At 42.0% G+C, this 25,259-nt stretch overlaps 1 protein-coding gene across 1 annotated transcript; it reads right to left on the bottom strand.

Annotated features, from left to right (window-relative positions):
* Positions 1-1,315: 1,315 nt before the first annotated feature.
* ccdc9 (coiled-coil domain containing 9) lies at positions 1,316-25,115 on the bottom strand. Its single transcript, XM_022738403.1, has 15 exons — positions 25,053-25,115; positions 23,153-23,205; positions 22,795-22,899; positions 21,289-21,438; positions 17,881-18,276; positions 17,084-17,167; positions 16,508-16,672; positions 16,209-16,390; positions 15,443-15,504; positions 10,342-10,462; positions 9,861-9,993; positions 8,698-9,256; positions 8,019-8,465; positions 6,958-7,137; positions 1,316-1,439 (listed from the first exon to the last, which is right to left on the bottom strand). The coding sequence occupies exons 2-15, from the start codon at positions 23,153-23,155 to the stop codon at positions 1,435-1,437; spliced, it is 2,592 nt and encodes an 863-aa protein (XP_022594124.1). The 5' UTR covers positions 23,156-23,205; positions 25,053-25,115; the 3' UTR covers positions 1,316-1,434.
* Between the last annotated feature and the right edge of the window lie 144 nt (positions 25,116-25,259).

The raw sequence follows: 25,259 nt of genomic DNA, 5'->3' as shown, positions 1-25,259 counted from the left end.
TAATCAGTGTTGTTCTGCAGGAAGATTAACAGTCCGATCCTTTATATTCATTTCCACATGTAACTCACACTAACATTCTCGCCAGTCTCTAATCCAACACTGGAGCTTGTGTGATAGTGAATTAACCATCAGGCAACACTAGCTACGCCATTTATGTTCAAGGGGAATTCCATCGATTTTACACATTAAATTTGGTTTTCAGGGTCTGGGGGAGCACAAGTGCATATGTGAAGGTGATAGTATGAAGCCTCTAGTGTTTCCAGAGGGAGCTGTGTCTGCCTAAGAAATGCCCTCAAGTGATGTCACTTGAGTCTGAGAACTAGAAGTTTGAAAATAAAAATAAATCTGTAGGTGTGGAGGTAGACAGTAGTGAGACCTCTGTAGCCCACTCCTCATCTCTGCTGCAGAGTAGACACACGAGGCAACATTAGCTGCTACTAGCATATCACACTCAAATCTCTGTCCAAACTGGCAGCGGTTGAGTTGCATTGTGGGTAATGTACCAGGTTTTGAATGCAAGAATTGAAAAGATAGTATCTGATATCTCTCGCTGATTTTTAATCCTTTTTTAAAAAAAATGTGCATCATGAGTGTCATGTCAGAATCGGTGGAGTTCTCCTAATCATATACCTGGTAGCAGCTGTACAAAGGCTGGTTAACTCATCACACATTGAGGTTAACAAGCTGCAGTCAGAAGTCATTAAAGAATTTATCATTTTCGAGCTAAAACCAACACAGACATTAACCTGTTTTGTTCCTGAGGCAGTCGAGCACAAGACAAACAAACACTGTCTCTACAATGATGTGGACCACTAAAATGATGAGACTTATCACCTATCTAACACTCCTCATAGCTCAGCGATGGGTCAACTGACTCCAGCTGCCAGACTCGATGGGGTCAATTCATAAACACAAAATCTCAGAGGGGAAACTGAGCTCGCTGCTTCAGCGAGGCTCTGAGTACATGTCACCTAGGTCTCAAATCCTCCCGTGACAACATGTCTACACAAGTGGTCTTCTGGACAAATCTTCACGGCACAGAAAACCTCGAGACCCCACTGCCAGAACAAAACATGAAGCTTTTCAGTGTTGAAAACCAGTGACTGGTGGACATTTTACTCCTGATGTCTTCATATCTAACAGAGTGAGACAACAGATAGCGACTGCTCAGAGGTGATCGGACCCATTGATCCAAAAGAATTAAAACAGCTCAGAGACAGAGCGCTGAAAAGATGCCTGACCACGGCGGCGGTGCACAGTCCCTCCTCCTCCCCCTCCTCCTCCTCATGACAGTTTAAGTCATTATTTTTTCTTTTTTGATTTAGATGTGTGATGGCCACTCCAGTGATGAGTAGTGTGATGCTCCTCAGACGTCTCCTCTTCCTTTCATCCCTCCATCCTCCTCAGAAGTGAGTCTGTTTGTTCACAGCAGCTTCAGCCTGTTGATACAAACACAGGGAGGAAGTGGTGGTGCTGGGGGGGTCACAACAGGAACGTGTGTGTGTGTGTGTGTGTTACTGTGTCACTGAGCTTCATGCTTTTATCGAAAGCAGATCACAGTACCATAAGTGTGCACATTTTTACAGCAAACAGCCCCAGGGGAGAATCTTTCCTGTGACAGCATTACTGCCATCACTCTGCTCATTCAGCCACTCTGAGATAATCACATGAATACTGAATCACACAGCTGCAGAAACCGTTCACATACCAACCGTGTATTAACATGTCCTGATCTTTATGTCACAAACTCGCATTTTCATGATCCTACATCCTCAACACAACATGTTCTTGTCTAAAAAGGAGGAAGAACTAATGAAAAGTATTTACAAGATCAATAACACGTCAAGCAAAAATCCTATCATCATGAATACGTTTCAGTCACTGGGGCAGAACCGCAGTGTTGCAACAAAAGAAAACATGTTTCTTGGTGAGATGACGTAAATGATGTAAATATACAGTAAGAAGATGTATGTGCGAAAACAGGTTTTGATGTAAAATCAAAAGAATTTGAAAAGATGAATCACATAATCAATAAACTGACGGCAGTTTTCATACCAGATCGTGAATTGTTTAAGTCACCCATCGTGCAAAAAAAATGGCAAATATTTGTTGCTTCTCGTTTCTCAAATGTGAGGATTTGCTGCTTTTCTCAGTTATATGTCAAATCCTGAAATTTGTGGGATTTGAACAGTTGGTCAGACAAAAGAACACGCCACCTTCGGGGATCTAGGGGCATTTTTCGGCAATTCTTGACATAAAGGAAAAGTTCGCACAAAGACTGGCGACAGGGAGTAAACAGCTAGCCTGGCTCTGTATAAAGGTATCACTCCACCTACCAGCACCTGATATCTTATGGTTCAATCTGTGCAAACACTAAGAAACAGCCTGGCACATACTGCTCTGTAAAATAGTGATTTATCGTTTTTTACGCTTCAGTTGTTTTTACCACTTAAAAAGGTCCCATATTGTATAAAGATTTCTATGTCTTTTCTGATTATAGATCAGGTCTAGGTTCTATAATAACACTGTGAAAGTATCAAAGCCTCAGTCCACAGAGAAATGCACACAGCCTGTATTCAGACACTGAGCCTTAAAAAGCCTCCTTTCTTCTGATTGGCCGACTGACCTGTTGTAACTAGAGCTCCAGAGAGAAGCCTGAGAGAAGAGATGTGAAACTACACTGAGATGGTTTTTGGTTCTTAAAACTACAAATATATCTTCTTATGGATCAACACTTCAACTTAAACACAGGAGAAGAGGAAAATACGGAGCTTTCAACAAACTTGTCATAAGGTCTTAATTATTAAGCTTTACATGAGCAGGTAGGTGGACAGACCCAGGCCGGCCGTTTCTACCTCCAGTCTTTGTGCTAAGCTAGGTTAGCTGGTTGTCAACATTAGCTTCATATTCACCATACAGACATGAGGTTGGTCTCATCTAGTGCTAACACCAGAAAGTGAATAGGCGCAATTTCCCAAAATATCAAAGCTTTAAATGTCTAAAAGATTAATTCATAAAAACAGTTATTCCTGGATTGATCAATAACGAACATAATAATTTGTTGCAACCCTAAATTTGTCACCTGTATGTAGAAAACTACTCAAAGTGAAAAATGCTGGGTACTTTTAAAACAGTTGATCTTCTAAGATCGACTCAAGTGAAAGAGAAACTGTAAAATCGGCTGAAAGTTAGTGGAGGATCATCAGTTTTTCTTTGATACATACTGCACATCTACCATTTCTCTATGCTCATGTCCTCTGAGTTTGTACAGCACTGACTCAAAGATCATTGGAACAGATATAGTGGTTTTTTTTTTTAATAGGGGTGTTTGCTGGTACTTGATTACGTCATCCATCTCCATCCACTGTGGAGCCTCAGAAACATCACAAGATTTAATTCAATCAGACTTCAAACGGTATCTGTTCTATCTGCACTGTCATCTGTCCAGCAGGCTGCAGCTCATTTCCTCTGAAAAGCCTTTTAAAAACTTAATTGTGCCTCTAATTTCCCTGGTTTCCTGATCTCCACCCTGACACCAACACACACAGTAACACTGCTATGCACTTTCATCAGCAGAACTGTGCGTTTGTGTCCATGCACACGAACACACACAATGCCCACATGAGCTCATCTGACTTCTGCTGTTTATCACAAATGAGTCATCAGGACAAGTGTAAATGCAATCAGTGTGTCTTTTTACACCGAAGAACAGAAAGGAGCCAACAGTAATCTTTCCTTACAGTTATAATGGATGTGTGTGTCCATCTCACCTTTCATATTATATTAAACATCAACAATCAAAAATTTAAAGATTATCAACATGTTTCAGCCACAAGTCTTTGATAGAGAGAGTGAGTAAACAGATTGACTACATGTACAGTAAATGTACAGGAACCAGCTGCCTCGGCTGGACACAGTTTGTTGGAGTAAGAGCCACATAGATCAGCAACTAATTATTCTTTTTATTATCAAGAAATCTGATGATTATTTTTGGCCCATCTTCCAATGCGACGTCTTCAAATGTCTGTTTTGTCCTGTTTCAGCTCTACTTGCAAAAACAAAACAACAACATACCAACTTTTTTTCTACTTTCTTTTTCTTTTTACATCTCCTCTCTCATTGTAACAACAGGTCAGTGGGCCAATCAGAAGAGAGGAGGCTCTCTTCTGAATGATTCTCTGTGGACTGAGCGCTCTGATTCTTTGACAGTATTAATATAGAACCTAAACCTGCTTTATAATCAAACAACACATGGACATCTACTTTTATACTATATGGGACCTTTAAAGTGCGAGGAAACTAATTTAGTCCTCTTTTGGTTTTTGGATTCTTACAGACTTGGATTTTGCACAATGGAAATGGAAAGTCTGGGAACAAGTTGATTTAGAAATATTTGCTTTTTAAAACTTAGCTATTAGCCAAAGTAATAACACCACAAGCTAAGTGTATCTGAGGAGAGCAGCTAATGACGGGACTTCCTCTAGTCTGTGGTTTTTCCACTTAGTTCACTATGAAACCAATGTGTGCAGAAAAAAACAGACCGACAGGGCGATTAGGTGGTGATGTATCTCAGTGATGAGGGGAGAGCACTGATTCTAACCAGGGTGAGTGATTTCTATTCCCACTGATGGCTCCCTTGCTGAATATGCACACTATTGATTCATGGTACCATGAGATGCTTTGGATCCAAGTACTCACCAAGTGGCAATATCATGTGGCATTATTATAAGAAGTGCTTGTTTTTGTTTGAATCTGCTGCTGCATCAACCTCAGAAACAATAATGGCTTTTTATGGGTTTGCACTAAATGAAGAACAACTTGACAAACAACACAGTCCATTATGTATTTCATCAGGGGAGATGAAACAGTCATGTTCAAACATACAGGTAAAACAATGACAGACACACTTTAAGCAAACATAGCCATTAACACGATCAGTGAAGCCATGCAGAGAAACCAGGTGAGGTCAAGTTCTCCCTGGAAGGTCATGAACCTGCCAATCAGAAGCTGAACAGGACGCAGACAGAAGGTTGCATTCATGGCAAAAAGGAACTGTCAGATCACACTGCCACAGACTGCCACATCATAGCCCAATGTCAAAATCTTCTCTAGATTTTCTTCATATTTAACGTATGAGTTTTTGCCCCAAACAGGGGCAGTAAAATATCATTTATGTGCAGATCATTTAGGAATCAGACCCAGGAGTCTCCAGCCATGCTGGCAGCTCAGTGAGTCTGTATTTAGGCACAGTGGTGCTTGGAGCTATGTGCTCACATTAACATACTAACAATGACTATGCTAGCATGTTAATATTTATCAGATTTACCATGTTAACCATGCTAACATTTGCTAATTAACATGCTAACATTGCCAACATGATGATGGTGGCAGAGGGAGATTCAGGGGCGTCAACAAAGTTTTCAGAACACATGGTCTGGGAATGTCTGAACAAAATCCAGCAAGTAGATGTTGATATATTTCACTGTAAAAGTCAAACCTTTAATTTGCTGGCACAGAAGTATCCTAATATACTAGTATAGTAGAATTAACTGTCTTGGGACTTTGAATATCTGTAGCAAATTTCATGGCAATCTTTCTAATAGTTGTCATGAAAATTTACACTGAATTACAAATGTCAGAAAAGTCAGAGGATCATCAAACCAGCAGTGTTCAACCTCTGGGGGTCATGAATGTCTGAACAAAATTTCATGTCAATCCATTAAATAATTGTTGAGATATTTAAGCCTGGACCAACATGGTGAACCGACTGACAGCGAGTGTTCTCCTATAAAGCCATACAGCTGGCGTGGCTAATAGCAAAACATCTACAGAGCAGAGAGAAGAGCCTCTGTTCAATCAAGTCCTCATTTGGCTCTGCTCAGATACTTGATGTCATCCATGTTGGCTGAGGCTTCACTCTCTCAATCTGTGTACCGTCTAAAATCCAGATTTTTTTCAGCACATTCAACTGTGAATTTTGCCAACTAGCATATTGATGTGCAGCAAATCAATAAAGGGCATTATGGCTATCGATGGCCTGGATACTGGAGCATATTATTATACATATTAATCAGTAGCATCTATGTGTGTAAAACCTTTGATAGACAATGATGCAGCAAAGTAGCTCTGACCTATATTAAAAACACATTGTAGTAATTTCAGTTTAACAGGAAACACCTGGCTCCCAAGATGCCATGAATGTACAGAAAACAAGATACACACAGCAAAAGGTCACATTTCACTTTGATTCCTCTTTTTCCCTCTCCTCAGCAGAGACAAACTCATTATGTAATTAACAAACTTGCATTAACACCAGGAGAAGTGAAGGAGAGAGAACGAGAGGCTGTACACATCGAGGTTTGGTAATGCAGGCAGCATCCCATGCAAAGCGGCAAGCATTTTCATCACAGCCACAAGAGGAAGGGAACAAAAGGGAAGAGGTTTTACATGTAGAGGAAGATGAAAACGGGAGGAGGAGGAACAGGGGCAGTATACACAACACATTACAATAGGTGGAGTTAGTACTTTCAGTCCGTCACAGGAGGAAGAGGAGGAGGAGGAAGACAGTCAGGAGGAGTGTCACACAGGAGATGGGGTCCTGATTGGTTGGAGGAGGCAGTGACGACATGACAGGCTCGTGTCAGATCCAAAAACCAGGCAAAATGCTGTGCTTGTGTGTGTGTGAGGGTATAAATATATCTTTGGGTTTGTCATGCCACCAAACAGCTCCCACCGTTATTTATTTATATGTGGAATGAACAAAAAGAGCAGAGCGAGTGAGAGAGCCGCACCATGGAGAACAAAGATGAGGATATCAAACCAACACATTCACCAAAAAAAAAAAAAAAAAAAAGAACAAAAAAGAAAAAGCAAAGTGAAGCGTGAGAGAACGTTAAAAAGCTGCAGGGGATTTCTTACAGTACGTCACTGTCTCAAAGTTACTGATAAGAACCGCACCTGAGGACGTCTGCTCTGAGGACTCCACTGGTTCTGCTGTCAGGGCAGCGTTGGTCTCAGCTGGCGCCGTGTCGCCATCTTTATCTCCTGCTGTGTCGTCATCTTTCCCTCCTGCTGGTTCAGAGAAGCTCTGATCAGCCTCCAGGACGGCGGGAGAGGGATCAGTGTCCAGTGTTTCTGCTGCCAGAGAGATAAATAACAGTGATCTAACTCAACTGATCTCTTCAATAATTTTTATTGTCCAAAAACACTTGACTATTCAAAATTAAATAAATGTGTATGTTCATAAATTGATTCCGTTTAATTTCCAGGGATGGTCATGATGGTCTGTTAATCCACCGCTTTGGCCCAGACTGAAAGATCTCAACAACTACTGGATGGATTGCCATGACATTTTATGCAGACATTCATGGTGCTCAGAGGAAGAATCCTACTGAGTTTCATGATCCTCTGACTTTTCCCTCTTGCACCATCATGAGGATTACAGTTTTGGCTTTTACTGAAATATCTCAACTACTTTGTCATTGGTGTGAAATTTGGACAACACATTCATGTCCCCCCACAGGATGAGCTCTAATAACTTTATTGATCCCTTCATTTTTCAACTGGTGCCACCATCAGGTTAAAATTTTAATTGTCCAATACTCTGGTTTATGACCACATACCTGCAAAACTGTCTTCAATATCAACTCTCTTTTAGCTCTGTGTTTGGTCTAGACCAACTCCTGAGGGGAATATCTGGCTCTTTAGCTGTTAAATGTTCCAACGTGTTCACCAGCTGCTCTCTAACTGTCTGTCTGCTGTTTGATGCTGAGCAGGTGTGGCCTGATCAGCCTGGTGTGGCCAAAAACGACACAACAAGCAGTGAGACTGAACCAAAACAGATAAATAATGAGCTGCGACTGACTATAAAGCTCCGTGAAGCCGAGGGGAGCAGCTCATTCAGCTGATACTTCTCTGTAGGTTCATCACGACAAGCAACACCTTTCACAGTGTCACGCTGTTAAATCGGCCCTAGTCTCGTTCTTGTTTTGGTTGTTTTTTTGAGGTTTTTCTATTACCTTGTGATGGAGCAGCAGGTGTGTCCTCGTCCATCGTCACAGCAGCCTCAGTGACCTCAGAGGGGGCTGGGACAGAAATATCAGAGAGGGTGTCATCAGATGGTAGTGCAGCGGGGGAGTCTGTGGGGACGGGCTCTGGTGCTGACACGGGCTCCGGTGCTGACACGGGCTCCGGTGCCGCCACGGGCTCCGGTGCCGCCACGGGCTCCGGTGCCGACACGGGCTCCGGTGCCGACACGGGCTCCGGTGTTGCCACAGGCTCTGGTGTTGCCACGGGCTCTTGTATTGCCACGGGCTCCGGTGCTGCCACGGGCTCCGGTGTTGCCCCGGGCTCCGGTGCTGACACGGGCTCCGGTGCCGCCACGGGCTCCGGTGTTGCCACGGGCTCTTGTATTGCCACGGGCTCTGGTGCTGACACTATCGGAGGCTGCTGGGGTTTAGCCTCTTCTGGAGGACAGGAAAAAGAGAAAGAGGAGATAAGACACAGGGAGAGTCGAGCAGACATGAGACATGACAAAAATCGAAGGGACACAAGAGGAGAGCTACATTTCAAACAGTATTTTACTTCTCACACCAACTTCCAAACCACACACACAATGGTACACACAATACACAGCAGTCTCACAATATTACTGTAATAACTTCATATTATGGCTCAGGTGTGAGTTAGGTATCTTACCTGTATCCTCCTTTTTCTGTGGCTCAGCAGGTTCGTTGGAGCTGGCAGCTTTGCTCTCTGTCTCCTCCTCCTGCTGCTGCTGCTGCTGCTGCTTCTCCTCCTCCTCCTGGGCCTTCTTCTGGGGGGGGCTGGCCTCAGCACTCGGAGGTTTCAGGGGGCTCTCGCCCCCCATGCTGCTCCGGGGCGACAGCATCTCCATCTCCTCCCCCCAATCTGACACAGGCTGGTGGCCATCCAGTGGGGAGAAGGGGCTGATGGGCTTGCCTCCCTCTGGTGACTCCTGAGCGGTTGCTGGGGGAGGGATGTGGACCTTCGGCCTGGGAGTCCGCTGCTCTTTGGGGCTTCCTGTCGATGTCGATCGAGAACGAGGTTTGGGAGACGTAGGGGAGTTGTCTTTGCTCTTGGCTGGTTTCTCTTTCCCAGTGTCTTTCTTCTCGTCGCCCCTGGAGTCGTGTTCTGAGTTGCTCCCTTCCTCCACCGCTTCCTCGACGTCTTCTCCATCACTGGCATCCTCCCATTCGTCGTCGTCTTCCTCTCCGTCTCCATTCTTCTCCTCCACCTGAGAAAAGATGGAAAGAGGGGATTACTGGGAAAGCAACTGCAAAGAGTTTGCAAACTTAAAACTGTGATATCTGATTTTGTTTGCGTGAAGTAGAAACAAGCAGTTGATAAGAGGAACCAAACAGCAGAGGCAATATTCACTCTCCTTTAGGTTTGGTCTCCACCTATTCCTGAGGAAAATATCTAACTCTGTAGCAGCTGACTGCTCCACTATATGTTCACCAGCTAGTCGCCAATGTTGCCTGTCCACCGTTTGTTGCTCTAAAAAAAACAGTAAAGACACAGGGCAGGAAGACCAAAACAATGAGCTGAAAGACAACTCCACTGATTCTCCTATTGTGTTGTAAAATGTTGATCATAGCTGTTGTATTTGTGTCTTAAAGCTACTGTTCTGAAATGTTGCTTGGTTGTTTCTTTGAGTAAGCACTGTGTGTGTATTTAGTAACTTTTGTCTTTTCTCAGGTTTTGCAGCCAGACAGAGACAGTAAAGAAAACACATCCAACATGAACACGTCCAGTTTAGTCTCCGGCTGCCTCCATCTTTTCTACATTAATGCTGAGGTACTTTTGTTGCATTATTAATCTAGATGAAGCTCCTCTACCTTCTGTGCTGTGGGAGGTTTGGGTTTTTCTTCCTCTGTATCCTTCTTTTTTGTCTTCTCCTCCGTCTTTGTCTTGTCCTCCTTTTCCTTCTCCTCCTCTTCTTTCTCTCCTTCCCAGCGGTTGTCATGCATGCTGTCAAAGGCATCCGGATATGAAACATGACATTATGTTTTCATAACAATATAAAATAAACCCCACTGATTTTGTTAAAGCGCCGTTAAACCAATCCATCACCTGAACGAGGACAACTTCAACCTGTACCGTGTGAATGACATGATGATTTGTTTTTATAGAAGAATAATGCCAAATCCATAACTGATCTATAATCTTGAAAAGAATGATTAGTCGCATTATTAACACCACGACTGTACTTTTCCTGTAAGGTTGGGCGGCCATCTTTAAAAGGTGATAACCACAAAAACACCTTCAGCATCCTCTGACAGGTCGAGGACAGAACTGTGATGCCGAAGTCACATTTACCTGTAGCTCTGTTTCTGTCCTCGGCCCTTCCCTCTGCCTCGGTCCCCTCGGGGCCCCTGGCTCCTTCCCTGGGACAGGAAGTCACCAAACGTCGGAACTTTTGGCGGCCGCTTAGTGTCATCTGGAAGAGATGTTAATGGTGAGTGTAAAGTTGTTTTGTAATACTTGATCTAAAGGCAGGGTGAATGAGGAGAGGGACAGAAGGACGACAGAGGAGGTGATGGACGTGTGTTTATCATTGTCACAGCTGCTGCTCAAAATGACCCAGGACATTTACCTCACAGCAAATGATGCGTAAAAGTCGTTTTTTTTTTTAAAAAGGCATGAATCAAAATTCATGATCCAGATGGGGCATACACTGCGTCAATATTATGAAACAATACAATCAACACATAATCGCAATTTTTAAGAAAAAGGTTCACATTTGTGAGCCTTAAGAACCATGAAGAGCTTTCCTCTTTTTTGGGGGATAAAAATCTTTATATATACAGTATATATATATTATATATGTATATATGTTAATGTACAATAAATGTATGTCATATTAACCACGTTGTGAGTTAATTCTGGACTGAATAACTATTTTAAAGAAATTTAAAAGGGTGTTTAGTGGAAACAAAATCAGTTTATCCGTTGCTTGGTCTGTTTCTCCCCTTCCTGCTGCTGCAGTCTGAAAGTCAATACCTTACGTAACAACAGAGTCAAGACTTGTGTGACAGCAGCAGTCCTGCAGTGACAAACTGCTGCAGAGTCCATCTGAACTCTGAGACAAGGTCAGACGTCAGTCTGCTACTCTGTGGGTGACTGATGGCCGCGGGTGGGAGGGAAAGAGACAGTCTTACAGATTTTGATGCCTCGTGTTTCTTTGTTGCATGTGAAAGTGGAAGAGGAAGATTGGCCTCCATAATACTGTGTGTAACATACAGAAAACGCATATTTTATTACAATAATGTCTTCAAGTGGAGGGCAGCAGTTATACTGACAGGTGTTTCTATTATTTTGACCACCCCATTTATATCAGTGAATATGGGCTAGAAACAGAAACACCTCTCTGTATGTAATACAGCTCAACAGCACCACACACTGCTTCTTCCAATATGACTGTACAGTTGAATCAACACCTTTCTTTAAAAAAACAAAAAACAAAAAAAACAAATTAAAATGAAGGTTATAAACTTGATGAAGGCAGGGTTTATTACAGGCCTGTTGCATTAGACTGGTTTAGTTTTAGCCTGGTGTATCCAATACACTGAGTGTATAAGTGATATAATAAATATTTAAGCAAAAATATGCGTAAGTTTATTTTAGTCACAATCTGTGTATTACAACAGGAAAGACCACGTAACCTCTCTTATTTCATCATGAAGAAAAAAAGAGACAGGGGATGGAAGGAGAGAGGAATAATGAGGATAATGCTGGAAGAAGAGACGCTAGAGTGGAATGGATGTCAGAGTAGCCGAGTTTCCCTCGCAGATGTTTTTGCAGAAACATTTTTATTTTTTTTTAGGAAAGTTGACAAAACACAGTTGCAGATGGTCTTTGTTTCTATTGAGGGATATTCTGCAAATTGAGCTGCGTTTTCTCTACTTGTGATAATGTGACGATGAATTTCCATCAGTCTGTCCCTCGGTTGTAACTGGCTCCCTGGGGCCTGATACGGCAGGCGCCATGGTTTGAATGCGGAAAAAAAAATGTTTCCATTTCACTTTTGCAAAATATTACTTTGTTGAATAGTCCACATCATGCGAGCGCATACATTTTTTCATGTGTCTCCGTTACTCATTTTAAGTTTGCAATTTCAAATTGAGCATGAAGCAGGTTAACAGAAACGCATCTAAAAAGGAAATGATCGAGAGGTAACCTAAAATAAAAAGCTGTAAAAGAGAAAGAAGTAGAATTGAGCCAATTATAGGGAAAAATTATAGAAGGAAGAGAAGCAGAGCAAAAATCATAGAGGTGTGAAGGAATGAGAAAACAGTCAAAATTATGAAAAGATGTGGATGAAACAAGAACAGAAGATGGAGGAATGAAGAGAGAGAAGGTCAGAGACCAAAAGCTCCGACAGGGGAGAGGATGCAGCGAGGGAGGTGGATAAGAGCTGGAAGGGAAGGACGTGATAAAAAAAAAAGGTCAGAAAGAGAAAGCTACAAGCACAAAAGAGATGAAGGGATCAGTGCGGAGAAAAGAAAAAACTGAGAGGATGAAGATGAGGAGATTGAACAGAGCAGCCCGGGGCTGTGAAGAGGACACTCAAGTCATTCCAGAAATTAGAAATGGTAAAGAAAAAAGACACACACACACACACACACACACACACACACACACACTAGACACACACAAATACAGCCAAAGCAAATGCAGGCTTAAATGTGGGGCAGGTGTGATGCCATAACCTCTAATATACACTCCAGATCTAGACACACACAGAGATGGAGGAAACCAGGACTGAACAGCAGTTCGAATTCATTCTCAGCTTTTGTTTGAACCTTCTCACAGGACAGCTCAGCCTGGAAGATCTGGTACACTGCACATGTGATCTGAGGAGAAGGCCATACAAACACTAAGAACTATTTAAAAACACTGTTCATCATCCTGAGGTGGGTGTGTGTGCAGTCAGAAGCGTCTGAAGTGTTGCCAGCCTCAAGGAAAGATTCACAAATCCTTACAGATGTTCACCCAGTTCCAAAGCAAAGCCCTGACATGGACTGTGGCTCAGGTTAAATCTCCCTTTTCACAGTCTGTTCACCTGCAGTGCTCGCTGACTGATTTTAGTCATACAAAAAAAATCTACATATGGTCTTTGTGGCTTAATGAACAGAGATATTTGCAGGTTTTGTAAAGCAACGTTTAAGATTGTGCAAGAGCTTTAAAGATTATTATGTCGCCTTATTAGAAAACAAACACAAAATGGGAATAATATAAACATCAGGTACAACTGTGTTTAGTAGACCACTCTGATGCAAATTAATAGAGACCATGTCATATGCAATGTGCTAATGTAATTGCTTGATTTAAAAAATGAAATCTTTAAGATGTTATTTTCTTATTCATGTTGGTGTTTCAGTTGCAGATATTTGGATACACAGGTGCAAACTGGGGGGGGGGGGAGTCAGGTTTGTGAGTTAGGGGAGAGTTTGGGTTTGGTTGCAGCTGTTGTGCTTCAGACAGACACACAAATGGAACAAAAACACACACAAAGTAATCTCAGTCCCATGCTGTGGTCTAACCTGAGGCCCTGCCCCGAGGCTCTGCACGAGAGTTACGCCCCCGGGCTGCAGAGAGGACACACACACAAACACACAGACACACACACACACACACCTTGTCCATGAAAGAAAGCAAAGACATCATAACCATGTAAACATCATTTGTTACTGAGCAAAAACTCATTATCACTGGAGAGCACAATGCATGCGAGACACTGAGATGAGGGGTAATCTGTCTCACCACTTGTACAACTCACAATTTTCCCTCCTACAACTCACACATACTTGTTTTCCTTTAACAGAGAATGTCGAAATCATAATCATTATTCTAATTATTAAACTTTCTACACAGAACTGTCACTGTTCACTTTCATGCTGCACTTAATAAAACTACAGTTTAAACAACACTCACATTAAATGCACACACTTTAAAGAGATAATGTGTATTGTATATGAAAATGATGAAGCTGCCCTTCAAGATAATACATGTTCCTGAGGTCCAGACTGTGATGCAGTTGTTTTATGATTGTTTAGCTCTTTATGTTTTAGCATGGAACAACATTTTATACCATCTGGTGTTTCATGAAAATATTCACTGCATACATTTGCACTTCAAGCACCAACCATCCAGTAGAAAAGAGGAGCAGCATTAAAGATGCAGAGCCACTCAGACTGAGTTTGGCTTGTTTTGCTGTGGGACAGGGATTACAGGTCCCACAGTAAATTATTTGGATGACTGACTGAAATTACCAACATGCATGAGTTGAATTATGTCATAAAGCTCGTCAGGGTTGTAACTGTCTATTACAAAGTAACTACAATTAACTGCCTTGCAGTTGTATGCCTTCGCAAACCAGTCATGTTGCTGGAAATGAGGTTGTTCCTGAGTTACAGTGTTGAATTAAGAAAAGTGTTTTTGCAGAACATTATGAAGTCACAGTGAAGTTGACCTTTGACTGGATATTAAACGTCCTCGCATCTTAATTTTATCCAATTAGACATTTTCGTTAAATTGTGTCAGAAGTATCTTATGAATTCGTGGCCAAAAATGAGTTGAGAGGTGACCTTGACCTTCGACCACCAAAATCTAATCAGTTCATCCTTGAGTTCAAGTGAACGTCTGTCCCAAATTTGAAGAAATCAAAGGCGTCACTGAGATATTGCGTTCACCCGAAAATAAAAAATTACATAAAAATGAATTATTTGGTGACTTTTTTGCTGCAGGCCAAAATAAGATTAATTAATTCAAAAAACTAATTTGCCTTTGCTCTTGTCATGGGCAGCTATCATTTTTGATATCTAATAGACTAACTGATTAATCAGAAAAATAATCAATATAACAATTAAAAGTGAAAAATAGTTATTTATAAACCTCCTTTATTCAAGTGGTTGTTAGTGAACATCTGTTTTAAATATGTTGTACAGATGTTTTGGTCAGTTTAAGTTGGTCGGGGCTGATGTTTTTACCTTTACTTCACTGGAGGACAGAGTCAGTCAGCACATATAAAGAAACACTGTGTCCTTGTGAAGCTTCTCTCAGATCAGCACGACCTCGTCTTCAGAGGTTGATTTGGACTCCAGGGAAATACAGCGAGTATTTACATAACAAGCTTAATCAACTTTCATTTACATAACAGCTTTAATTAGCTGAAGGAGGGAGATGGTGTTGTGTCCTGAGATGTGTGTTCGGTGTGTATGATGTGTGTGTGTGTGTGTGGGTGTGCGACGACATGTTGGAGTGACATCAGGTCAGACAGGAGACATGGGATGGACGTGGATTGAGGGTCTGCTGCTGCCTTAGTCCTGCCAGCTGTTTTGTCACCACAGCAACAGCACGTTAGTGGTGTGTGTGTGTGTGTGTGTGTGTGTGTGTGTGTGTGTGCGCAAAGACTTGCCTCTCCTGCTGCCCTGCTCGGACGTGATGCCCTCTGAAGCCACATATGGGTCCTCCTTGAACCTGTGAAAACAGCCGCAGGGTTACACACACACACACACACACACACACACACACACACACAATATATCATAGTGTCCTTCTCCTCACGGCACTCTGTCTTCATCTTTATCCCAACTGACAAGCACTCAAACACTTTCTATCCCCCTCACCTCCTCTGTCCTCTGTCCTCTGTGACGAGGATGAGGACCTATCCCGCTCTCCCCGAGTTCAGCGTTTTAACGTCACACAACTACTTCTGCTATTTTTCATGTGAAGAACCAAGTGCATCTCTATGAGTGTCAATCAGGAAAGACTTTCTGACAATGTGCACAGTTATCCCCATATGTCCATGGTCATGGACAACGCGCGAGCAATACATGTAGTTCTGATCAAAAATCTCAAGAACTGACCCTCGGTCCACTTTTTAGTTTTGTAACCTTTGAGTCACATGAGGTTTTATTTCGCTGTTTATTTTCATGTAAGGAATCTAGTGCTCAGAAAAAAAAGAAGGGAGCTGTCAAATGCAAAAGAGTCAGAGACCTTGAAATTCTCTGTATGTGCTCAAATACAGGCACTCGGCTACATGAAGAAAAGGTCAGATCAGCCTCTATTGCAACACCTTTCAAGCTTGGTGCTCTTCCTCTTCCTTCCTAAGGCAGTATTACAGAAATCTAGTCAAAAATAAACAAGTAAATACATTTTAAAAAAACCCCTCCCCTTCTCACATGTTCTCAGTCTTCTGTGCGTCCCACTCTCGTCTCCACTGGCCTGTGGCGTTGCGATGGCGTGCCAGTCTCTCCTCGTCAATCTGCTCACGCTCCTTCTTCCAGCGCAGGTACTCTGCTCTCTCCCGGCCGGTCATGGACATGGTCATGTCCACAGAGCCTTTCGGACCAGGCCTTCGACTCTACAGAGACGGGGAGGGGTTATAATGATAGAAATGAATAATGTTACACAAGGAAGTACAAAAATGCAAAAAAAAACAAAAAAAAAAAAACAAGCCATAAAGACAGACATTACTCACAGTCCACTCCCTCTCCAGTTCAGCTCCTGTCTTTACGTTATCAAAGTCCAGCCCCCCCCAGTTTCGGACATGTCTCCTGCTGCCCTCCTTGCGGTCTATGTCTGGCGCTGGGCCCGAACGTCTCGGGTCATCCAGGAAGTTACGAATCGGCTTGTCACCATCCTGCTAATAAGAGAAATTCGACATGTAGTTTTCTGTCACATTTCATCATGTTCATTTAGACCACAGCTTGTTATAATTCAGATGTTGAAGCCAAAGTAAAACCGAGCTCCTTTCTACTGTAAACACAATTCACAACATTAAGAATCTGCACTTGTATTCTACAGCAGACGGACAATAGAGGGGACTGAAATGGGACAGACATCAATACTACTAAGAGGGGAAATATAAGTGGTGCTGTTTAAAGTTGATCAGTAAAGTGAGAGAACAGATGAACAGATCAACAAACATGAAAGTCTGAGGAAAGAAATGGGAGGGAGGAATCGTCACAGTCTATGTGGGTAGAGAAAAATCCAAATACCATCTGATAAGCTAAAACTCTGTGGAATTATCTTTTCAAAACAGTGCCTCCCATACCCGCTGTCCTCTCTCGTACTCCGCTATTCTCTCCATTTCTTCGTTCATCTTCTCAATGTTCTGTCGTCTCTTCTCCTCCCATTCCTGTTGAGGAAGCAACACAGGGCCACATCGTTAGTTACAGATCATCATTAATTATTTTAACAAATACAGGACTTGCATGCTGAATCCACACTACGACGTTTCCGTTTTAAAACGCATCTCTTTTGCTGCATTTACTCCTCCCGTCCACACTACTCTGCAGACACTTTTGGAAACATTTTGCCCCATTTTAGTTTGAGAACTCCGGGGTTGTGCTGTTGTCTGAACGAGCAAAAACAGAGACCTTTGAAAACGATAAAGTAGACACCCACGCTGCTCCTTGATTGGGTCTCATCAGCCTCGACTACCAGTGGTGAAAACATGGACAACTAAATACAAGTGTTCAGACCTTGTTGTCTTCTCTAGCAGCTGTTCATAAATTCTGCATTTTCATGCTACAACCGCATTTACTGCTCCTTGTTCGTAGTATTTTATGCAAGTAATCAACTGCAGAGAAGACAATCTGCTTCCTGTTTACAGCAGCTCGCACACGCTCAGTGTACATGAAGAGTCATGTATGTATGTATGCATATGCATATGGTCTAAACTGAGAGCTGCCTTAGTGATAACTCACCACCGTCGCAGGTTCACTGATAAAACAGGATTTCAGGATTGTTCAAGAAACACAGATTGCATCAGAAGATCTACATGAAAATTATAGAGCTGCGCCTCGAATGCAGGACAGTAGCTGAGTGTCATAGTTCATCTGCACTTACTTTAGATTTCCTGTCCATGCCACCTGGTGTTCCTGTTCCTGTTCCTCCTCCTCCTCCTCCTCCTCCTCCCCCTCCACCTCCACCTCCACCTCCTCCCTCTCCTCCTCTTCCTCTTCCTCTCCTTCCTCCTCTGCGTCCCTGCCCTCCCAACTCCCCCCCGGGTTCTCCATCTCTGGGTGTCCTCGGCTCCCATTCTCTCCTCTCTTGGCGACCTCCTCCTCCTCCTCCTCCTCCTCCTCCTCCTCTCTGTCCTCCCCGGCCTATTCGTGTCGACCCCGTCCTCCTGGTGGGGCTATGGGCGTCGCTCTGCCCTCTGAGGCCGTCGCTTTCTTCTGACGACTTCCGGCCGCGAGGTGTTCCAGGTCCAGGTTTCCAGTCATTCACGACTCTCTTCTCCTGCAGGAAACACACACAAATACTTAAGTACTTAAGTACAGTGCTAGAACCACGTCAGCATGCGGAGCAGCAGCTCTCAACATTACATCTCGTCTCTCTGTGCATGATCAGAAGAGGATTTTTCTCATCATTTTTCTCTCTTGTCCCCTTGCGTAATTTCAACCCATTGTGTTAAAATAGTGTGTACATATTTGGTTGGTTCAACTGTTCACTGCTCTGCACTGATTCCTGTTTGGCCCATGGGAGAAAAAATATTTCCTGTCCTGAATTTAACCCCTGTACTTTAATTCCAACACACTCAGTCTCTTGAAGAACTGGTAGAAAGGAATAATCAGGGCTATGGATTATGCAAAACTACGACATGATGAACTCAGAGAGTGGAGCTGGGAGGTGATGAACAAGAGAGGGAGAGAGCGAGACAGGGAGCTCTTTAAGAACAGGGATCAGGAGTCTATTGTCAAGCTTTAGAAAAGGTTTAACAGACTAATGAACCAAATTTAACCTGTTGACCCTGAATCAATATCCATTCAAACAGGAACACACGTGGAGCAGACGCCACCCTGTTGCCCTTCAGCTCCTCCTTGCCTTGTAGTCTTCGCAGGTCTAACACTGCCCCTCCTGGACCTGATCAGCACATACTGCAGGAGGCCAGTCATCATTCAACTGAGCTCTAGCATTTATTTAAAGAGTCTGTACAGACTTAATAAAACTCCCTCTGGGCGTTCCTGATATATTGCATTCACAAGCACGTGGGGTCATTTTGACCTTTGACCACCAAATTCTAATCAGTTCATCCTTGAGTCCAAGTCAACGTTTGTGCCAAATTTCAAGAAGTCAAGGCGCTACAGAGATATCACGTTCACGAGAATGGGACGGACAGACAACCTGAAACCATAAAGCTTCCAGTCCTGGCTGAGGCATAACAATGCGACTGTGTAAAAGGGGTTGGGCTCGTAGTGATGAACCAACAGAGAATCATCCCCTGAATCTGCAGCACCCTTGGCTTTACTCAGGTTTATAGTGAGTTGCGGTTTGATTACAGCCAGGGTGTGTGTCATACTCCGTATCTCTCCTCCATGTTTCCTGTCTGCCTCTTCCCTGCCAACTGTCAAATCAACCACACAACACACACAAACACTACCTGCTCAGCTCCACACAGCAGACAGACACAGTTAGAGACTAGCTGTAGTGACCAGGTCCTTCACTTTAGCAGCTACCGGCTGCTCACTGCGCGCTAATAGTTTAGATGTGCCCTCTAAAAAAAAAAAAAAGATATCCAGTTCTTACCAACGCTTTGTATCATGAACACTGTCCCTCTCCACACTATTTCACTGTGTGAATATCAAAGAAAAATACAAACAATCAATATTCTATAGTTTCCTGATGAGAGGTGAGTCAACAGCGTCTCTCAAATCAGACGGACACTGTAGAGCTTTGAGATTTCATGAGTCAAAGTTTAAATCAGATTGAACTCTGTGTGAAGCAAAGGAAGCGGGTCAATTCGCAACCAGAAGCAAATGTGTCTCGCCCTGTTTCACATGAACATGAATGGGAAGTCTGGGTCACAGACCTCTCCACATTAAGATATATTTGGGGTATAGTTCAACTAAGAAGGAAAAAGTTACACACAGTAGCTTTAATTTATCTGTTAACTGCATGCATACTGTTGCGGATTTGTTTTTTTTCTATTTCATATATAATGTTGAAATTTGTATATAATTCCTAAGAATGTGAGGCTACTTCAATGCACTGCACCTTTCTTTTAGGGTTTAAAAAGGGAGACTCTTGGGAAAACGACCATGTGTGTAATCCACAGGTACACGTGAGTGTTTGCATAACTTGTACAACATGTTAACAGATGTAACAAACTGAACTGAATTAAATGCTGGAAAAACAGAGCTCATTTCCCAGGACATTTGTATAACTTCAGCAAGTCAACTGAAGTTCACTCTGCACCAGAAGCTGCTGTTAAATCATTACGCTACAATCATCTTAGCTCTGTTTTAAGATACGTTAGCCTGATCAAATCTGTACACAGCAGAAGCAGAGCTAGATGGATCACACACACGCACACGCACACACACACACACACACACACACACAGATAGAGAACAGATGAAAGTCTGAGTCATAACCTCTCATTGTAAATGTTTGTATTTTAAGCCTGTGTTGTGTAATTTTATGTCGACAGCTTGATTGTTCTTTTTCATGTTATTTTTCCATGCTGTTCTATTAGCTCATTAGGAGCAATGTGGCAAATTACTGATTATTATGTATTAATATCACATAGTACATAAACAGTGACAGAGCATTTTATCCTCATCGCCCATATAATGTCTTTTGGTAGTGTGTATATTCCTTCCATCTATGTAATGTATGTAACCTCTATGACAGAATTTAATCAATCCACAAAGGCCTCAGTGATGAAAGTAGGTCAAAGTATCTCATCTCCCAAATGTCAACATTTCAGGAAACAAGAAAAGCTGCCTCATTTTCAGACTAACCACTTCACATTTTTGGGTTATGAGTCAACTCAGCAGAACTCATCCAACCATCTAATCCTTCAAATAGAGTTCAAAACAACCATGACATACTCTATATAATGTTACATGTGCTTCTCATTTTCTTTATTTGTTCTTCAGCGTAATGTTGAGTTTTCCTGCAGAATTTTATCAGCACGTTTGTCAATAAAAATATATCTTATCCCAAATGCAAACTCCGTCTGACACATGTAACCCAAGTGGGCAGAGGACCGGTGCACGGCATGATGGTTAGACCAGCAGGTGTGCGGTTGGTGAACTGATCACAATAATGAGAATCTGTCACAGTTCATCAGCTGCGTCCTCTGTCTGCAGAATCATCATAAAACAGATGAAGAAATGATCTTTTCTACAGCCAACAAAACAAAAGCAAATGATGGAAACATGTGTCACACTACTCTGATACTTGCTGATCTTCCTTATGAGAGGGTGCAATGACTTTAAAAAGCTCAGGACACTCATCATGTCTTACCCCTGTTGGTTTAGAAAGGTCGACTGTGACGGTGAAGTTTTCCTTCTCCGTCTTCCTCCTGTCCGTCTCTGGCTCATGGGGGCGGGGCTTCCGAGGTGTTGTCACAGCAATACCCTCCTGTTCTGCTTTCTTCTTGTCTTCTTCGATTTCCTGTTGAGATCGAGTGACAGAATAAGTGAGATTAGACTAAAACTGTTTCTTAAATCCAAACTCCGGATTAATCCTAAGAAGGTTTTGTATGTTGAGTGTTGCTGTGGATGATAAGCAAGTTAAATTTATTCATATAGCACCTTTCACAGATTTAAAAAAAAAAAAAAAAACAAACAAAAAAATCACAAAGTGCTTTACATCATAAGAAGAACAAAGGTTTGGACAATAAATACAAAGCAATGAAATAAAAAGCAGGAGCTATTCAGATAGACTGACCAAAAACCTGTCTGAATCAAAATGTTTTCAGTTGCCTCAAGTAGGTGTGACAGGAGTCTATGGATCGCAAGCATAGAGCAGTCCATAGTTTGGGTGCCACAGCTTGAAAATCACAGTCACCCTGGGTTTTATAGCAGGTGCAAGAGACGGCCAGTAATTTTTGTTCAGTAGACCTGAGACCCCCGATTGGCCGTATAAGGGAGGAGGAGGTGAGCAATATATTGGTGTGTTTGGCCTTGCAAGGCCCTAAAGGTGAGCACCAGTATTTTAAAATGGATACAGAGTGTGACTGGGAACCAGTGCAGGGAGGATAAAACTGGTGCGATGTGTGGTCTCTTGTTATTTCTGTTTTGGAGACAGTTCAGGCAGGTATGAAGAGTGTTAACAATAGTCTAAATGAGAAGAAACAAGCATGAATAATCATCTCCAACTTAATCTTGGCAATGTTCCTCAAATGGAAAAAACATGAGCGTGTAAGCTGGCTGACATGATTATCAAATCACAGCGACTGGTCCAAGATGTTCTTTGTTTAACAAACCAGAAAACAAAAAAAGAAATAATCATTTAGGGCGATATAACCTATAAATAATATTGTGTATAAATAATAGGCTGTATCATCATACACGATATATATCTCGATATTTTGAAATCTCCTCTAAAGTACTGTTAAGATTTTAACCCTTTGATGCATAAATCCCACCAGTATGATTCTAGTAGTCCCTGCAGCTTTTGTCTGCATTAAAACATTATTGATTACTGTGTTTTCACTAGTGGTTTCTTTTGGAACTCTTTTTAATTTGCAAAAAGGGGGAAATCACAAAGTTAAATTTGACCCTGAATAAAAACAGAGCTCAAAGCAACAAAAAATGCATTCAACAAGAATCCCCTGAGAAAGACATTTAACCCAGTGCTGTTTCTGTTCTCAACCAATTCAGCGCTTCACGTCTCTCCAGGCTCACTCCAGCTCCCAGATAACCCCACATAAACACACATGCCTCACCCACATCACACACACCAGGCCAGGAGGAGAGTTATACATATTTTGTGGGCGTTTGTATTTTAAAACTAAGATCTCCGTACCTGGTACCTCTTGACCAGAGCTTCATTCTTTTTCCTCAGAGCTTCGATTCTTCTGTCCAACTCTGCGTCCTTCTCCTCCTTGGTCTTGAGATCCACCGTTGAAGACTGAGGAGAAAGAGCAATGAAATGAGGAGAAGGCCAGTGTGTCAAACATCCATAGAAAACTGGACCAAAGGCAAATACAGATAATTCTGTTGCCTATGCCTCTTCACTTGACACGTAATTCTTCAGTTTGCTTTTGTTAAAGACATGAAAATTACTTTTTAACAAGCAAGCTGATGAATGTAGCAGAATTTAGCCTTTTCCTGCCAGTGTGTGCACCTCCTCTACCAAATCCTAAAATCACTCTCTTACTTACCATAGCTGCCTCTGACTTGTCCTCATACACAGGTGGCAGACTACTTGTTCCTCCTGTAATGAGAAGATGAAGAAGATGATGCTGCAGCACTAACCAGTCAAGCATTAGTCCGTGAGGTGCTTTAACAAAGTTTTTCTCAGTGTTACTTCACCTGGGTATTTGCCCGTCACTGTACAGAATGATATATGCTCAGAGTTTGACACTAAAAGGTTGTTTTAGTTTAAGATGAGCATGATTCTGAGATATCACAACAAGTTTGGAAGCCAATCATAGTCTAATATAAAGCTACAGCTAACAATTATTTGCAATCCTTTTGGTTTTACTTAATTGATCAATTGTCATCTATAAAATGCAAGAAAATTATGAGATACATTATAGTTTGCCACAGACCAAGGTGACCGTCTGACCAGCAGTCCAAAATCCAAAAATGTTGCTTTTAAAGCAAATAATCTTCTCATTTAAGAAACTAGAAACTGCATACAGCTTAAAAAATGACTAATATTATCAATCAATAAGCAATTATCAAAGAGGAAAAAATGCCAATCAATTTTCTGTCGATCAGCTAATCAATAAAATTATAGCAGCTCTGGTTCAATGTGCCACTAATATCAATGTGATGTGGACACTTGAAGCCTCCAGTGCACACTGACAGAGGGCGGACTTTTCAGAGAAGAAAGGCGACAACAACTTTAACAGCAGATTAAAAAAAAAAAAAAAGAAAACCATATCAGATACAAATTAGTATTCCACACTGAGTATTTTACATGTCTTAAAACATGGCTGTAGGTGGATCATCAGATGTGACTAATAATTTTACTTATTTATGTAGTAAAATACTAAATATTTGTTGATTACAGCATAACAAATGTAACCTCTCTCTCATTTCTATTGCTGTAAATTGTATACATTTGTTTAGTAACCTGCAGAGCTTACGCGATAAGTCCATCAATCGATTAGTTTATCAACAGAAAAATAAAAGAAAACAATAGATTATGAAAATAGTTGACAGTCATTTTTTCAAGTGAAAAAAGGTGAAAGATTTTATAAATTCTCTGGTTCCAGCTTCTCAAATGGCAGGATTTGCTGCTTATCTTTGTCACATATGACAGTGAACTGAATACTCAGGGTATTGGACTTAAGGCCGGAAAAAAATGACATCTTAAGACATCTCCTTGGATTTTGTAAAGATGTATTTGACACTTTTTCACTGCATTTCATGTACCAAATCATATAATCAGCAGACTACTGGATGATGAAAAACAATCATTAGTTGTAGCCCCAGTTACTGGTCTAACTTAGTGACACATCAGTTTTCTCTGGTAGGGTTGAGTGGGCATTTAGCATCATTCTGACGTGTGCACAGCTGATCAAATGAACAAAGATAATGATCCTGAGACATTAACCAACAATTTAAAACAATAATTCAATTCAGTCCAACTTTGCTCCTATGTGTAGGGTCCACTAGGTAACCCCTCTTCACTTTCACCTGGTCAAGGTTAAAGGTAATCACGGGTGAGGTCACAGGTGTGTGTATGTGGAACACAACAAATAAATAAATCCTTGATGCGTTTCCAAAGCTTCTGTAAGCGTATTAGAGCTGCATACAGGATGCAAACACAAGTCACCTGAGCCACAGCAGACAACATACACAACACAGACTGTGCGGAATGTCCACCACAATAAACTCTAACTGTACTCTAATCTACATTTATATTGATCCATTTGTTTCTACTCTGGTCTGCGGTGAAGTAACACAAGCACATTGAGCCATGTCTGCTCTGATACAAAGGCGCCGAACCCCCCACGATGAAGAGACAGCACACGGCCGACTCCGACGACATGAAGCTGAACAGCGGAGTAAACGTTTACAGGCGTTTAAGTCCCACTTGTTCAATATTACCTTTATCAGGGCAAGTTGTACCGAGTGGAAAGACCAACGTTAGCACTCGCTGCTCTTTGCCAATTCCTGCACCTCAGAGTGCCCTCATTGTTCGGCTTCCTGTTAGCTGCGGCTAACTTCCTGCCAAATAAAGACCCCCTGTCTTTGGTTTTAAAGAGGCCGCGCTGTTCTTGGATGGCTGGATCAAACCGCGTACTGTTACTTCAC

This window comes from Seriola dumerili, unplaced genomic scaffold (genome assembly GCF_002260705.1).
Source record: "Seriola dumerili isolate Sdu_G_001 unplaced genomic scaffold, Sdu_1.0 BDQW01000036.1, whole genome shotgun sequence".
NCBI classification, from domain to species: Eukaryota; Metazoa; Chordata; class Actinopteri; order Carangiformes; family Carangidae; genus Seriola; species Seriola dumerili.
The sequence above is the reverse complement of the archived record's forward strand: the minus strand, read 5'-3'. Positions and strand labels throughout refer to the sequence as shown.